The sequence below is a fragment of the Onthophagus taurus genome, chromosome 1, assembly GCF_036711975.1.
Source record: "Onthophagus taurus isolate NC chromosome 1, IU_Otau_3.0, whole genome shotgun sequence".
Taxonomy (NCBI): Eukaryota; Metazoa; Arthropoda; class Insecta; order Coleoptera; family Scarabaeidae; genus Onthophagus; species Onthophagus taurus.
Window position 1 is genome coordinate 40,336,859 of NC_091966.1, and position 14,687 is coordinate 40,351,545.

General features: G+C 28.9%; 3 protein-coding genes across 5 annotated transcripts; 2 read left to right on the top strand and 1 right to left on the bottom strand.

Moving 5' to 3' along the window:
- Positions 1–256: 256 nt before the first annotated feature.
- LOC111428214 (nibrin) lies at positions 257–2,459 on the top strand. Of its 2 annotated transcripts, none has more exons than XM_071201344.1 (3): positions 257–394; positions 460–709; positions 761–2,459. In XM_071201344.1, the coding sequence occupies exons 1-3, from the start codon at positions 370–372 to the stop codon at positions 2,277–2,279; spliced, it is 1,794 nt and encodes a 597-aa protein (XP_071057445.1). In that variant the 5' UTR covers positions 257–369; the 3' UTR covers positions 2,280–2,459. The 2 variants fall into 2 exon arrangements, with proteins under 2 accessions (XP_071057445.1, XP_022919425.2); XM_023063657.2 differs by having other exon boundaries at positions 260–394; positions 451–709.
- Positions 2,460–4,595: 2,136 nt separating this feature from the next.
- On the bottom strand, positions 4,596–6,738 carry LOC111428236 (transmembrane protein 120 homolog). The gene is made up of 7 exons (XM_023063679.2): positions 6,407–6,738; positions 6,231–6,349; positions 6,006–6,176; positions 5,541–5,633; positions 5,265–5,482; positions 4,837–5,210; positions 4,596–4,784 (listed from the first exon to the last, which is right to left on the bottom strand). Exons 1-7 carry the CDS (start codon positions 6,473–6,475, stop codon positions 4,752–4,754), a joined length of 1,077 nt encoding a protein of 358 aa, XP_022919447.1. The 5' UTR covers positions 6,476–6,738; the 3' UTR covers positions 4,596–4,751.
- Positions 6,739–8,600: 1,862 nt separating this feature from the next.
- Positions 8,601–14,687, top strand: LOC111428199 (CCR4-associated factor Not3). Of its 2 annotated transcripts, XM_023063648.2 has the most exons (9): positions 8,601–8,889; positions 8,950–8,976; positions 9,419–9,651; positions 9,868–10,023; positions 10,081–10,545; positions 10,616–10,859; positions 13,217–13,614; positions 13,671–14,186; positions 14,281–14,687. In XM_023063648.2, exons 2-9 carry the CDS (start codon positions 8,952–8,954, stop codon positions 14,377–14,379), a joined length of 2,136 nt encoding a protein of 711 aa, XP_022919416.1. In that variant the 5' UTR covers positions 8,601–8,889; positions 8,950–8,951; the 3' UTR covers positions 14,380–14,687. The 2 variants fall into 2 exon arrangements, with proteins under 2 accessions (XP_022919416.1, XP_022919409.1); XM_023063641.2 differs by having other exon boundaries at positions 8,719–8,976.

Genomic DNA, 14,687 nt, shown 5'->3' on the forward strand with positions numbered 1-14,687 from the left:
GCAGGTAATAATTTAATTATAATTTCTTAAAAAAGAATAATTAAAGTTTTTGGAAATAAAAAATCCTGATTTTACAGGTATTGACATCTAAAAAAAATTATAACCTCAAAATTTGACAGTTCTCAATTTATTATTTTGCTTAATTGTAAATTATCTATAAATTAATAATATAATTTACACAAGCCGAATCAGGTAATAATTGAATCATGAATTTAATTTCTTAAAAAGAATGATTGATAAAAATGTTTGAAAATTAAAAGATCCGGAATTTACCGACATTAACAAATAAAAAAAATCATAACCTCAAACTTTGACAGTTCTGAATTTATTATTTTGCTTAATTACAAATTATCAATAAATAAATCAATAATGTACATTATACAAGCCGAATCAGGTAATAATTCAATCATAATTTTAATTGCTTAAAAAGAATAATTATAATTTTATAAGGTCCCCAAGCGTTTTATGTTATGGAACAAAACAAAGAGTATGTAATAGGTCGAAAAGGATGCGAATTTCTGATTGAAAATGATTCCTCAGTAAGTAAGCGACATGCTACAATAACACTTAAAGATGATATCTTACAAATTGAGGATGTTGGTTCAAAATTTTCCACCTTCATTAACTCATTCAAAATAGAGGAAAATCATACTGAAACATTACGAGAAAATGATGTCGTTAGATTTGGAATGTTAAATTCATATTATAAGTAATCATTTTGTTTTATAAAATGTAATAAGAGTTAATCAATTTTTTTTAGAGTCATAAAGAAGAATTTAGTTGTTTTATGTTCTGGGTTAACACCACCAAATAAAACTAAGCTTAAACAAATGTTAGAAACTCTAAATGGTAAATTAGTGAAAGAATGGGATGAAGAACTTAATTATTTAACTGTTGATAAAATTGTTTTAACCTCAAAAGTAATTCAAGCAATAATCGAAGGTTTACCAATAGTTTCCTTAGGATATTTCGAACAACTTCAAAATTGTATCAAAAATAACCAAATCCCACCAAATGAAAAAGAATATTTGCCAAAACCATCAACTATTTTGCTAAAAAATTTAAATTTCGATTACAACCCAGAAAGAAAAAGTTTATTTAAAAACAAAGTATTCGTTTTTAAAAGAAAATCGAATCTAGACGACATTATTAATCGTTGCGGGGGTAAATCAATTGTATATAATGAAGAAACTATAACTAAAGAGTCTCTCGAACAATGCAATCCACAATACATTTTAATTTCTGATGAAGTTTTCGATCCAAAATCAAAACATCCATTCGATAAATTAATTTACCTATTAATTCAACTTAAAAAACGGGCGATTCCACAACAAGAAATTCCTTTAGCAATTATGAAATGTTGTATTAAAACAAATTGTAACCCCGATTTTGACCGGGTTGGAAATTTATTAAAAGAAAGTGATAACTCCTTAAAACCTAACCTTTTAGTAGCTGAAACTGAGTCGAAATTTACCGAAGTTGATGTTGGATCAGCGAAAATTGTTCCAGAAACGTTTCAATCTCAATTTATAAACGATGACGTTGAAGATATTCTTAAACCATCAGAATCAGAACGGTTTAAACGTTTATCCCAGGATGATATTAAAAGTGACAATATAAAGAAACCACGAATTTCGCATAATATTTTTACATCTACTCAAATTGAAGAGGATAAAACTGTTTTATCAGAGCAATCTTCGAACACATTATCTCAAATGTTTAAAAGAAAAACTCCTGATGTTGATAATAAAAGCCTAGAAATTACAAAAAAGCAAAAAATTTTAAATCCTTTTGGGTTAATTTCTTCAAATAATACATCTATATCATCGTCTTTAAAAACTCAATTAAACGTTTCAAAGAAAAATTCTTTATTTAATCCATTTGCTACAGCAACTATTAAAGAAGAACCACAAGCATCGACAAGTAATAATAATAACACTGAGGTTGATGGAAATGTCGTAATAAAAGATGAAAATTGCGGTTTAGACCGATATCAAACAGAATTTCTTTGGAAAACAATCAACGAAAATGATGATGGGGAAATTTGTATGAAAACGAAAGATTTGGGTATAAATAAACTTATGGAATCTTTTAAAGATTGCGTCGTTGTTAAGAAGGTTCCTTTGGTGGTTAGGGATACGAGCGCGTTGGGAAGTATTAGTTTTAATGAATCTGGAAAGCCGAATTTTAAAAGGTTCAAGAAATTAAATCCTTTACACGTTCAGACATCTGTCATTAAAAATTTTAAAACCTACGTATGTTGCGTTGATGGTTCTTAGTAATTTAAGTTAATAATTAATTTATGTTGTTCTGTGTTTATTATTTTCATTTTATAAAGATTTTCTTATCTTAATTATTTAATTTTAATCCTTTTATGTCATCTGTCATTTCCAAAAATTTCGAGGTTAGAATCTTTTTTTGTAATTAAAAATAATTAAATAAAGTGGAAATTATTTTTCGATGGATTTTGATTTCAATCAATAAAGAAAGTTTTCTTACAAAAAGTAATAAAGTTATCATTTAATTAAAAGTAAAAATAATTCAATTCTAATAATTATTTAGATGTCTTTTATGTCATCTGTCATTTCCTAAAATTTCGAGGTTAAAACTTTTTTTTTAATTAAAAATATTTAAATAAAGTGGAAATTATTTTTCGATGCGTTTTGATTTCAATAAATAAAGAAAGTTTTCTTACAAAAAATTAATAAAGTTATCATTTAATTAAGATTAAAAATAATTTAATTCTAATAATTATTTGTCTTTTGTCATCTGTCATTTCCTAAAATTTCGAGGTTAGAACTTTTTTTTTAATTAAAAATATTTAAATAAAGTGGAAATTAATTTTCGATGCATTTTGATTTCAATAAATAAAGTAAGTTTTCTTACAAAAAATTAATAAAGTTATCATTTAATTAAGATTAAAAATATTTCAATTTTAATAATAATTAATGTCTTTTATGTCATCTGTCATTTCCAAAAATTTCGAGGTTAGTATTTTTTTAATTAAAAATATTTAAATAAAGTGGAAATTATTTTTCGATGTCATCCAAAAATTTCGAGGTTAGAATCCTTTTTTGTAATTAAATATAATTATATAATTAAATAAAGTGGAAATTATTTTTCGATGCATTTTGATTTCAATCAATAAAGAAAGGTTTCTTACCAAAAGCAATAAAGTTATCATTTAATTAAGATTAAAAATAATTCAATTCTTATAATTATTTGTCTTTTATGTCATCTGTCATTTCCTAAAATTTCGAGGTTAGAACTTTTTTTTTAATTAAAAATATTTAAATAAAGTGGAAATTATTTTTCGATGCGTTTTGATTTCAATAAATAAAGAAAGTTTTCTTACAAAAAATTAATAAAGTTATCATTTAATTAAGATTAAAAATAATTTAATTCTAATAATTATTTGTCTTTTGTCATCTGTCATTTCAAAAAATTTCGAGGTTAGAATCTTATTTGTAATTAAAAATTTTTAAATAAAGTGGAAATTATTTTTCGATGTATTTTGATTTCAATAAATAAAGAAAGTTTTCTTACAAAAAGTAATAAAGTTATCATTTAATTAAGATTAAAAATAATTCAATTTTAATAATAATTAATGTTTTTTATGTCATTTGTCATTTCAAAAAATTTCAAGGTTAGTATTTTTTTAATTAAAAATATTTAAATAAAGTGGAAATTATTTTTCGATGTCATCCAAAAATTTCGAGGTTAGAATCCTTTTTTTGTAATTAAATATAATTATATAATTAAATAAAGTGGACATTATTTTTCGATGCATTTTGATTTCAATCAATAAAGAAAGTTTTCTTACCAAAAGTAATAAAGTTATCATTTAATTAAGATTAAAAATAATTCAATTCTAATGATTATTTGTCTTTTATGTCATCTGTCATTTCAAAAAATTTCGAGGTTAGAATCTTTTTTTTGTAATTAAAAATAATTAAATAAAGTGGAAATTATTTTTCGATGTCATCCAAAAATTTCGAGGTTAGAATCCTTTTTTGTAATTAAATATAATTATATAATTAAATAAAGTGGAAATTATTTTTCGATGGATTTTGATTTCAACCAATAAAGAAAGTTTTTTTACAAAAAGTAATAAAGTTATCATTTAATTAAGATTAAAAATAATTTAATTCTAATAATTATTTATGTCATCTCTCATTTCCAAAAATTTCGAGGTTAGTATCTCGCATTTTTTTATTAAAAATAAATAAAGAAGAAATTATTTTTCGATGGATTTTGATTTCAATAAATAAAGAAAGTTTTCTTACAAAAAATTAATAAAGTTATCATTTAATTAAGAGTAAATATAATTCAATTCTAATAATTATTTGTCTTTTATGTTATCTGTCACTTCCAAAAATTTCGAGGTTAGAATCTTTTTTTGTGATTAAAAATATTTAAATAAAGTGGAAATTATTTTTGAATGCATTTTGATTTCAATAAATAAAGAAAGTTTTCTTACAAAAAGGTATCATTTCATTAAGATGTAAAGTAATTTAATTAGGATATGCAACATGTTAAAATATACATAGTTGCATTTTAGGTTGCCTAGATTTTTAAATAAATAATTTTAAAAATATTTTAAATTACATTTATTATTAAATACCCCATTGTAATGAATACAAAATACACAAAAATAATACATTGTATTTTTTCCAGACATCTCAATATACACGGTTTGAGTTACACAAATTTATTATTTAGTTTATTATTATTAACTCATAATTTCCCTTTCATTCTGTTTTCTTTGGTTCCTTAGCTCCAGTCTAAAAAGAATGAAATACTCACTTATATTAAAATAAATATTATTAAATTTACCTCTAAAAATTTCTTCCTTTTTAAAATAACTTGACTCATAAGTTTATACCGTTGCTTCACTCTCTCTTTAAATTTACTTGGAATGACCAAAGTGGTAGTTGTTGCATTACCAATAAACAGAACCAAAAACATCCAGCTGAGTACTTTAATATGCCAAGTTGCGCTTGGGTAAAAACTCAATTGATATAAAACGTAAGCGTTATATAATTGGAAAATATAGCCGACGAATAAAAATGGAATGAGAAAGCTTAACCCGCGTGACATCCACGAATGGAAACCTTCTATTGTTATATCCATATTGTGACGCTCCCCAAGCGCTTTTAGGCGATATAATTGGCCCCTTTGGTAAATAAATTGTAAATATTGAACAACACCTACAAAAAAAATTAAATAACATATTCAAAATGATTTAAATTAATTGATTTTACTTAAATAAACGTTGAACCACATAAATTGGTTTCTAAATTCAAGCCAAGTCGTTTGATCAGGCCAAATTAACAGAATTGCAGCTGCTACCGTCGATATAAAATGATGCAGTCTCCACCAACCTTTAATTTTTGAACCATTTACTTTTAGAATACTTTCTCTTATTGTTAAGGTGCAATAATACCAAACCAGTAAGAAAATATTACATAATTCTAAAGCCCTGTAATGTTAGATGAATCAAAATTTTTGTGTCATAAAAATGAGATAATTTAACTTACCTAAATCTAACACATAAATTAAGGATAGCAAATATGAATCCTATTATACTTAAAACCAATTTGAACTTTTCGTAATCATCTTTATATTTAAACCTAAAAAAATTTAAAAAATTAATTTGACATTTTTTTTTAGGTTATGTTTGATTTTTTTTTAAAGTAATTTTTGTTATATTTGAGATAAAAGAATTAATCATTTTTGGAGTGATTAATCTTGATATGTAACAATTAATTTTCAATTTAAAAAACCTAAATAGACAATCCTAATTGTATAATTTTGATAAGATTTTTTTGAGGTTATATTTTTTTTTTATAAATTTGTGGGGCACTTTGAAATAACCTTGTTATTAATCTTTTTAATTCTTAACCTTATCAAAACTCTTTTTATTTCTTAACTCTTCTCATTTGAGAGTTTTAAGGATTAATTATTCCAAATTTTAATTCCGTTTTAAAAAAAAATTAAATTACTTTGCCTCCTTGTTTAAAATCGAAACATTCACATTTCCTAAAATAATCCTTAAATAAACTCCATTTTTCTTGGGTAAGGTTTGTTCAATTTCTTCCAAATGAGCTGTTCTTTTCAAAATTTTATTTTCCAATTCTTCAACTTGCCCTTTATCATGGTCGTTCTTTTTTAACCTAAAAAAATCGAATTAAATTAAAATATAAAAATATCCTTTTTGATTAACCAACTCTTTTAAATTTCTGGAAATAATTCCTAATCGGTACTTTTGCTTCCCAACGTGTTCGATACATTTCTTTTGAACCTTATCGACCTCATCTAATTTCTCCAAATAAGTTCTATTCGAAGTCTGTAAGAAAGCAATTTCAAAACATTAAAAATTCAAAAGGAAACCTGTTAACCTAACCTCTAATTCTTTAAAATCCTCCGTTAATTCTTTCCAATCGTCAAAAATCGACGTTGGACTCGCACACATCTTGAATTTGACTAGAACTATTATCAAAGTGGGCCCCAAACTATATTTTTCGCTGCACTTAACGAGTTGTTAATCCACTGTGACCGACGACCGCCGATCGAAGTGGAAGTAACACGTAATCCACTTTTTATACCATTATTAAGCTACCTATCTGTATTTTTTTCAATACGAGTTATGATATCGGAGGATTTTTTAGATTTTCAGATTGATAACACGCAACACGGTTGATTAACACAGTCAATGACCTTGAACCTTCAAAACACAAAGGGCATACGAGTTTTTTTTTTATTGGCGCCAAAATCTAAAATTTAAAAATTTACTCACTTTTTAATAATACGATAATAATTGTGATTTAATTTGTTTTCGATTTTATCGAAACGAAAATTGTTGAAGCGAAATAATTTAAAAATTTAAATAAAACGATAATCCTTGCATATAAAAATTGACAAGATCAAGGTTGCAATAAATTAAACATAGATGTCATCGCGAATGACTCATTTATTCATTAATTTTTTAATTATGCTTTATTAATTTTTGTTATTTTAAAACGGGAAAATCTAAATGTTTAAATTTAATTAATAAAACGATTTAATAAATTATTAATGAAATTCTATTAATGAATAAAGAAACTAAAAGTTACTACTGTTCTGTGAAGTTAGGTATTAAGCTCTAACAAATTACAGAAAAAAAATATTTTAAAGCAAAAAAAGAGGTCTTGGAGGAGTTTCTGTGAGGAAGTGAAAGACACAAGGCAATGCAAGAAATCACAAGATTCTCGGTAGAGATTTTTTCATTATAATACTAATACTGTGATATTGGTTGCATACTTGCAATGATGACGTCGGGTACGATAATTAATTAACACACTGTATGTATTGGGACATTTTACACAATAAACTAGTCGGAGACAAACTAGTCTTCATAATCCGCCCAACTATCCAAGGTGAAGAAATTCCTTTCTCAAAAGAAGTCAGATATCTGAGAATAATAATAGACAAAACCCTCTCATGGAATGGAGATCACATTATTGGCCCAATCTTTATAGACGCCAGTTTGACAGGAGAACAATATCTTGAAATATTTTAAGACTTTGTGTACTCTAATTGACATTGCTAAGAACGTTGAAAGATACTCGGAACAACATTTATTTTTCCAATAAGATGGTGTTCCACCATATTATGTTGTTGCTGTAAGGGAGCTTTTGATAAAAACTTTCTTGGTCAATGGATAGGTTGAAGAGGTGCTGTAGAATGGCTGCCCAACCCAACCCAACCCAACCAGATCTCCAGACCTCTTCCCTTTAGATTTTTGGAAGAGTTACGCCAGCGCATTATTGATGAATGCAGAACAATAACTCCTGAAATGCTAAAAAATTTTAGGAAAAAATTTGAATAAAACTTATATACTTGTATGGATGTTGGTGGTGCTAACTTTGAACATTTATTGGGTTAAGCTTTTTCTTAAGGGTTAAGAATTTTTTCTTTTCTTAATGAATAACATGTTTGTTTTTAATTTTTCTTACTGGAAATATGTCTTATGTTAAGTGACATTGAGGTTGTTAAATCGTTCTAACTAACAATCTTTTTTGTATTGTATCAATAAAAACAAGACCTATTAAATGATGTATGTTTGGGGTATAATTTTTGAGTCAAAAGTTGTCTTCCTGTGAAACAAACTTGACATCTTTCAGTTTTTTTTTTCGACCAGTTAAGTATGCCCCACCTGTATAATTTATGTATGTAAAATGTAACTAAAAATTTTTGGCGGGAAATTCTCCGATTTAAATTTTATTTTCTAATTCTAAATTTGTACTAATAATTAATTAACAATGTTTTTATTTTTATGTTTTCTTTAAATGTTTATTCTTATTTTAAAAAATGTTTTAACGAAATACACAAAAATAAAAAAAAATAATAAAAGATTTAATTCTTAGATAAAAACATATTGATAATCGGTTATTACCACCCAATAAAATAAATAATTTATGATTGTTTACAAAAATAACAAAGTATGGTTATTAATAGTCCAAAAATTATTAACGGAAAATAAATTCCTGTACGTCCTAAAAGCTGAAAATAATCTGGAACGTTCACGTTAGCGCCAGTGTAAACGCTATAAATGGTGTGTGAAGAGGATTTTTATTTTTAGCATTAATTAAAAGTGTAACCTGTGAGTTTGGATGGTTTTTCGTTGATGAAATTTGAAAATCGCGGTTAAAGTTTAGTGCGGGATTTTGATAAAGTCGCAAACTTCACGTTGGTAACAAATTGATGCGAGATAAGGCGATTTTACACTGTTGTGTTTTGCTAGTTTTCTAGACATTTCGAAGATTTATTTAATTAACTTTCGCTTAATGAGTTTTTAGTGTTGGTGCGGCTGTGGCTTAGCGTATTCATGTTACAAATTTGGACAACGTAAGTGTGCAGTAGATGTGGGAATATTATGAAGGCGAACTGACAAAAAATCTTTCACAGACATGGCTGCAAGTAGAAAATTACAAGGTGAGTTACGCGAAACGCTCGTTTTCTAACTAAAAACCGTTACTTTACGTCACCCAACATTAATTAAAATACGACTCAAACAAATATGTGTCCACGTTTTCCCAAAAAAACCACCGTATCCTTTTACGACCCATATTTTTTTTATTTTACAGGTTTTTTTCTCGAATCCATCTATGTTTCACTTTGTTCCTGTAAACTAACGGTACTTTGCAACACAACGCGATTTAGTTAAAGCGCGCAACGTTTTTACACCTAACCTAATTCAGCAGCAACAAATAAAAACTAAAACTTGTTGAGGTTAATGTCAACAACTTCCAAGCTTGGCCTTCAACTAATAACCTTAAAAATCATTCCTTTTAATACCCATCTATCCAGTAGGACTATTTTAAATTCACTTAATTTAAATCTAATTTATTATTTCCTTTTTAATTTTAAATTTCAGGAGAGATCGACCGTTGTTTGAAAAAGGTTACCGAGGGCGTTGAAACTTTCCACGATATTTGGCAAAAGGTGCAGAATGCCACTAATGCTAACCAAAAGGAGAAATATGAGGCTGACCTTAAGAAGGAGATCAAGAAGCTTCAGAGGCTTCGTGACCAGATCAAGAGCTGGATCGCCTCTGCCGAAATCAAAGACAAAAGTCTTCTTATGGATAATAGGAAACTTATAGAACAGGTACAAATTAAAAAAATAATTAACTTTGATTATTATCTAACCTCAATCTTAACAAATGTCATATAAAACTGTCATGTAACATAAAAAGTGAGGTTAGATTTTGTTTATAATGTCAAATTATAAAAAAAATCGCTATTTTCAGATTTTTATCATCATTTTCTAGTTTTAATTTAAAAAATAATCTATAAAATCGTTTAATTTTAATAATAAATTTAGCAAATGGAAAAGTTTAAAGTGGTAGAACGTGAAACAAAAACGAAAGCGTACTCAAAAGAAGGACTCGGAGCTGCACAAAAGCTGGACCCTGTGCAAAAAGAACGGGACGAGATACAAAAGTGGCTTAAAGATTCGATAAGTACTTTAAGTTCTCAAGTATGGCATTCCAAATTTTTTGTTTGTATTATTTTAATTTAATTAATTTTTTTTTAGTGTGATACATTAGAATGTGAAATAGAGTCGATATTAGCAAATAAGAAAAAGAAACTAGATAAGGACAAACAGGAGCGGGTTGATGTGAATAAGAACCGGCTAGAGCGGCATCGGTTTCATATAAAAAAATTGGAAACGTTGCTGCGAATGTTAGACAACATGTCTGTGGAAGTTCCACAAATCAAAGCGATAAAAGAGGATGTTGATTTCTATTTGGAATCGTCGCAAGAAATTGATTTTGAAGAGAACGAGTACATTTATGATGATATCGTTGGTTTGGACGACGTCGAACTTTCCGGCGTTGGACTTCCTTCGTCAGCGACGACGGACAGCAACGAGACGGGCGGCACACCGACGTCCATCATTTCCGGTTCGTCGCCGATTCCATCACCTTCGTTAAGCATACCATTGCATAATCATTCCAGTGATAGTTTGAATGAAGACAAAAAAAATGCCTATAATAAGGTAATTTTTTTAGAAGTTGTTTATGAGGTGAAATTCTTTTTTTTTCTTTATTTCTGGTGATTTTGTGTAGCCCATTAAACCGATGGCGGTGCGTGCATCAAGTACAACAATGAATAGCAGTTCAAATTCCCTGTTGAACTCAAGTGTAAACAGTACGATATCAACGCCAAACAACAAAGTGAACCTTGTGAGCAGTACACCAAGCAAACAAACGGCGAGGGAAATTACTAATCCATCACCTGTTTGTCCCGTTTCAACGGCGGGAAATTTTGCTGCTGTTACGGCAAATAATCCATCTTCCAAATCTACCACAAGTAAGAATCATTCAATTAGTAATTAATTTTAGTTTGAATATTAAATACTAGATGGAGGCGTTTTTGAAATTTGACATAAAATTTGTTTTATTTAGTTAATTTAGTAAAATTGTTTTAAGTTTCGTTTGCAAATTTTATTAGTGCATAAAATTGAGAGGAAATTGACCCTAATTTTAGCCCAATTAATTTAAAATATTAATAATTTACATCTTTTTTAAACAATCGTTGCCGCCATCTAGCAGTAACCACTCGTATTAAATCGTAGTTTTGACATTTCAACAAATTTAAAATAAATTTTAAAGTTAATTTTCAAAAATGTGTTACTGGACCAAAAATACTTATCAAAATATGTTTTAGATACGCAAATTATTTATTTCAAATGGATTTTATACTCCACAAAGACTTTTCTAAATTAAGTCTTCTTAGAAAACATAACCTAACTTTTTATCCCAACTATAATTTATGGGTAATTGGACTGTCATTATTTGCAATAAATAGTATATTGTTTTATATGGAAGAGAAGCAGTGCTTTTTATGGCGTGGTCTGTCGCTTAGCGACGAACGCAGTGAGTCGCTAATGACAGATGAGCCGTTAAAATTGTGGCGTGTCCGACAGTTTGCCGGACGAACGAAGTGAGTCCGGCAATGACGGACCAGCCACAAACGAATCTGCTTCTCTTCCGAATAAAACATAGTATTTTTTCTTCAAACGTTGCAAATAATACGGCGCTAAAGTGAAATGTTCTTCAACGTTATGGCGCTAAAGTGAAATTTACTTTAGCGCCATAACGCTGAAGTACTTTTTTGCTATGTTGATCTTAGCAACCGTCGTTATGCAACAATGACTTACTTCTACCGCGAGTAAACACGACAACAAAGTTGTCATTTAATGACGTTTGAAGAAAAACAATTTTATTTAACAAATAACTCATTTTATGAAAAAAACAGAATTACTAAATGAAATTTTTTAATATAAATCAAAACATTTAAACTTCATTTAAATTAAAACTTAAAATGTGTATTTATCTTTATGTTTTTTAACTACTTAAATTCGCCACATCTTGTGTTATCCAAGCATACTAAATCGTATTTTTGACAGTTTAAAGTCACCGTTTACATTTCTTCCTAAAATTTAACAATTTTTACGAAAAAGAATATTTAATGGAATCACAAAACACGTTAAAATACGTTTTTGAACACCTAAATTATTTATTTAAAGTGATTGTAGGTTATAATCATAAACAGAGAAATGTTTTTCGGAAACATAACCTAACTTTTTATCTGCATGATTTAAAATTTTTGGTTTCTTTCAAAAACACAGTAAGTCGATTGATTTTGCATCATTTAATAATTAACTACTTCAATACCCTTGTTAATTAAAATCTTTTAATTAAAACATATTTTAAACACTAAAGTACTTTCGGAACTAAGATTTATGGGTAATTCGACTGTCATTTGACGTAAACAATTTTTTCTTCAAACGTCATTAAATGACAACTTTGTTGTCGTGTTTACTCGCGGTAGAAGTAAGTCATTGTTGCATAACGACGGTTGCTAAGATCAACATAGCAAAAAAGTACTTCAGCGTTATGGCGCTAAAGTAAATTTCACTTTAGCGCCATAACGTTGAAGAACATTTCACTTTAGCGTCGTATTATTTGCAACGTTTGAAGAAAAAATACTATGTTTTATTCGGAAGAGAAGCAGATTCGTTTGTGGCTGGTCCGTCATTGCCGGACTCACTTCGTTCGTCCGGCAAACTGTCGGACACGCCACAATTTTAACGGCTCATCTGTCATTAGCGACTCACTGCGTTCGTCGCTAAGCGACAGACCACGCCATAAAAAGCACTGCTTCTCTTCCATATAAAACAATATACTATTATTTAATTAATAAATAAAACTCATTTTATGAAAAAACCAGAATTGATAAATAAAATTTTTTAATATAAATCAAAAATTTTAATCTTTATTTAAATTAAAACTTAAAATTTATATTTATCTTTGTTTTTTAACTATTTAAATTCGCCCCATCTAGTGTTATCCAAGCGTACTAAATCCTATTTTTGACAGTTTAAAGTCACCGTTTACATTTCTTCCTAAAATTTAACATTTTTTTCTAAAAAGAAAGTTTAATGGAATCACAAAATACATCGAAATACGTTTTTGAACACCTAAATTATCTATTTAAAGTGATTGTAGGTTATAATCATAAACAGAGAAGTATTTTTCGGAAACATAACCTAACTTTTTTTTCAGTCCCTATTTTCTAGTAATAATCTTGTTAATGTAAGGACTTCTATATAAAATCATCTCTATTTCCTTAGTTATTCTTATATTTTTTCTTTTTTTTTGTAGTAAATGCTGAAAATGCTCCGGTATCTGTGATAGCGATCAACAACCAGGCGCAACAAGTGCCCCTTTCGACGGCGATAACAACGAATGCGATGACGGTGGCGGTAACGACGGTGCATCATCATCAACCGCCGACGCAGTTACTACAGCAGCCGACGTCGATTCAAATTCAAAACTCCAATAATACGAACGCGAAGATCTCAAACGCGATGGAACAACACCATCAACAGCCCAATAACTCAACCAATAATAGCAGTAACAACAGCAACAGTAATAACTGCTCGAGTCCGATCTCTTCGACGGTGAGCAGTCGGACATCACCGACGCTCAATAATACCATTGATGTCATTGTACCTAATATTACACAACCTATTATGAATGGTCCAGTTCTAGAGAATAAGGTACGTGTTGATTTAAAATGTGGTAATAAAAATAATTGTGATTTCTTATATTTTAGAATGATGGAATGTCTTCGTTAAAAAAGATAGCTCAACAAGTGTTAGATCGAGCTGGATTAGACAATGATCAACAAGCAGTACTGGAGGTAACAAACAAGACACAAAATTCTGGTAAATCAGAAGCACAAATACCACCGTTGTTGGGAGTGGCACCGTTAGGAGCGGTGCCATTGTTAAAAGAACACCAAGGGCAATTTCAAATGATGGAAGCGGCGTTCTACCATATGCCACATCCGTCTGATTCGGAGCGAGTTCGAACGTATCTGCCTAGGACACAGTTTTTGACACCGTCATATTACATTCAATCACCATTGCCACATTCGGATTCTCTCGAATTCTATCAACGTCTCGGTACGGAGACTTTATTTTTCGTGTTCTATTACATGGAGGGCACGAAGGCGCAGTACCTGGCGGCGAAGGCACTCAAGAAGCAGAGCTGGAGGTTTCACACCAAGTACATGATGTGGTTTCAGCGACACGAGGAGCCAAAAGTCATTAATGAAGAGTACGAACAGGTAAACAAATAAAAAAAAATGAGACGTGTGTTGAGTTGTTGTTGTTGTTGGGAGAGGTGAGATGATGGGGCTAAATGAGAGTTTTTTGGCGTAGGGCACGTACATTTACTTCGATTACGAAAAGTGGGGCCAACGCAAGAAGGAAGGTTTTACATTTGAATATAAGTACTTAGAAGATAGAGACTTGAACTGAGTAAAATATATTCTTGCAATATGTTTTCTTTATTTTCGATTTTTGAATAAGTGATAAACAAAACAAACCCAAATTGATTACTACGGACCGGGCGGCGAGAAAGTGAATAACCGAGATGTTTTTAAGAGGAATAAAAGTAATTGTGGAAAAAAATGTTGTGACCTTCTCACAAAAAAAATAAACAAAGCGCAGTTTTCATTGTTTGAAAAAAGAGGCGACGTTTCATCGTGAACTCGGCGTCTTTTTTTATTTTATAATGTACAAAAACAAGTTTAATTAATATATTATATATTGCTAGTATAAATTAA

Bases quoted from the DNA above. Each gene is read 5' to 3' on its own strand.
- LOC111428214 (XM_023063657.2), top strand. From the start codon at position 370: ATGTACATTATACAAGCCGAATCAG. The intron at 395-450 runs GTAATAATTCAA...TAATTTTATAAG, and splicing joins CATTATACAAGCCGAATCAG to GTCCCCAAGCGTTTTATGTT. The intron at 710-760 runs GTAATCATTTTG...AATTTTTTTTAG, and splicing joins ATGTTAAATTCATATTATAA to AGTCATAAAGAAGAATTTAG.
- LOC111428236 (XM_023063679.2), bottom strand. From the start codon at position 6,475: ATGTGTGCGAGTCCAACGTCGATTTTTGACGATTGGAAAGAATTAACG. The intron at 5,483-5,540 runs GTAAGTTAAATT...CTAACATTACAG, and splicing joins AATTTATGTGTTAGATTTAG to GGCTTTAGAATTATGTAATA. The intron at 5,211-5,264 runs GTAAAATCAATT...TTTTTTTTGTAG, and splicing joins GTGGTTCAACGTTTATTTAA to GTGTTGTTCAATATTTACAA.
- LOC111428199 (XM_023063648.2), top strand. From the start codon at position 8,952: ATGGCTGCAAGTAGAAAATTACAAG. The intron at 10,546-10,615 runs GTAATTTTTTTA...GATTTTGTGTAG, and splicing joins AAAAAAATGCCTATAATAAG to CCCATTAAACCGATGGCGGT. The intron at 10,860-13,216 runs GTAAGAATCATT...TTTTTTTTGTAG, and splicing joins ATCTTCCAAATCTACCACAA to TAAATGCTGAAAATGCTCCG.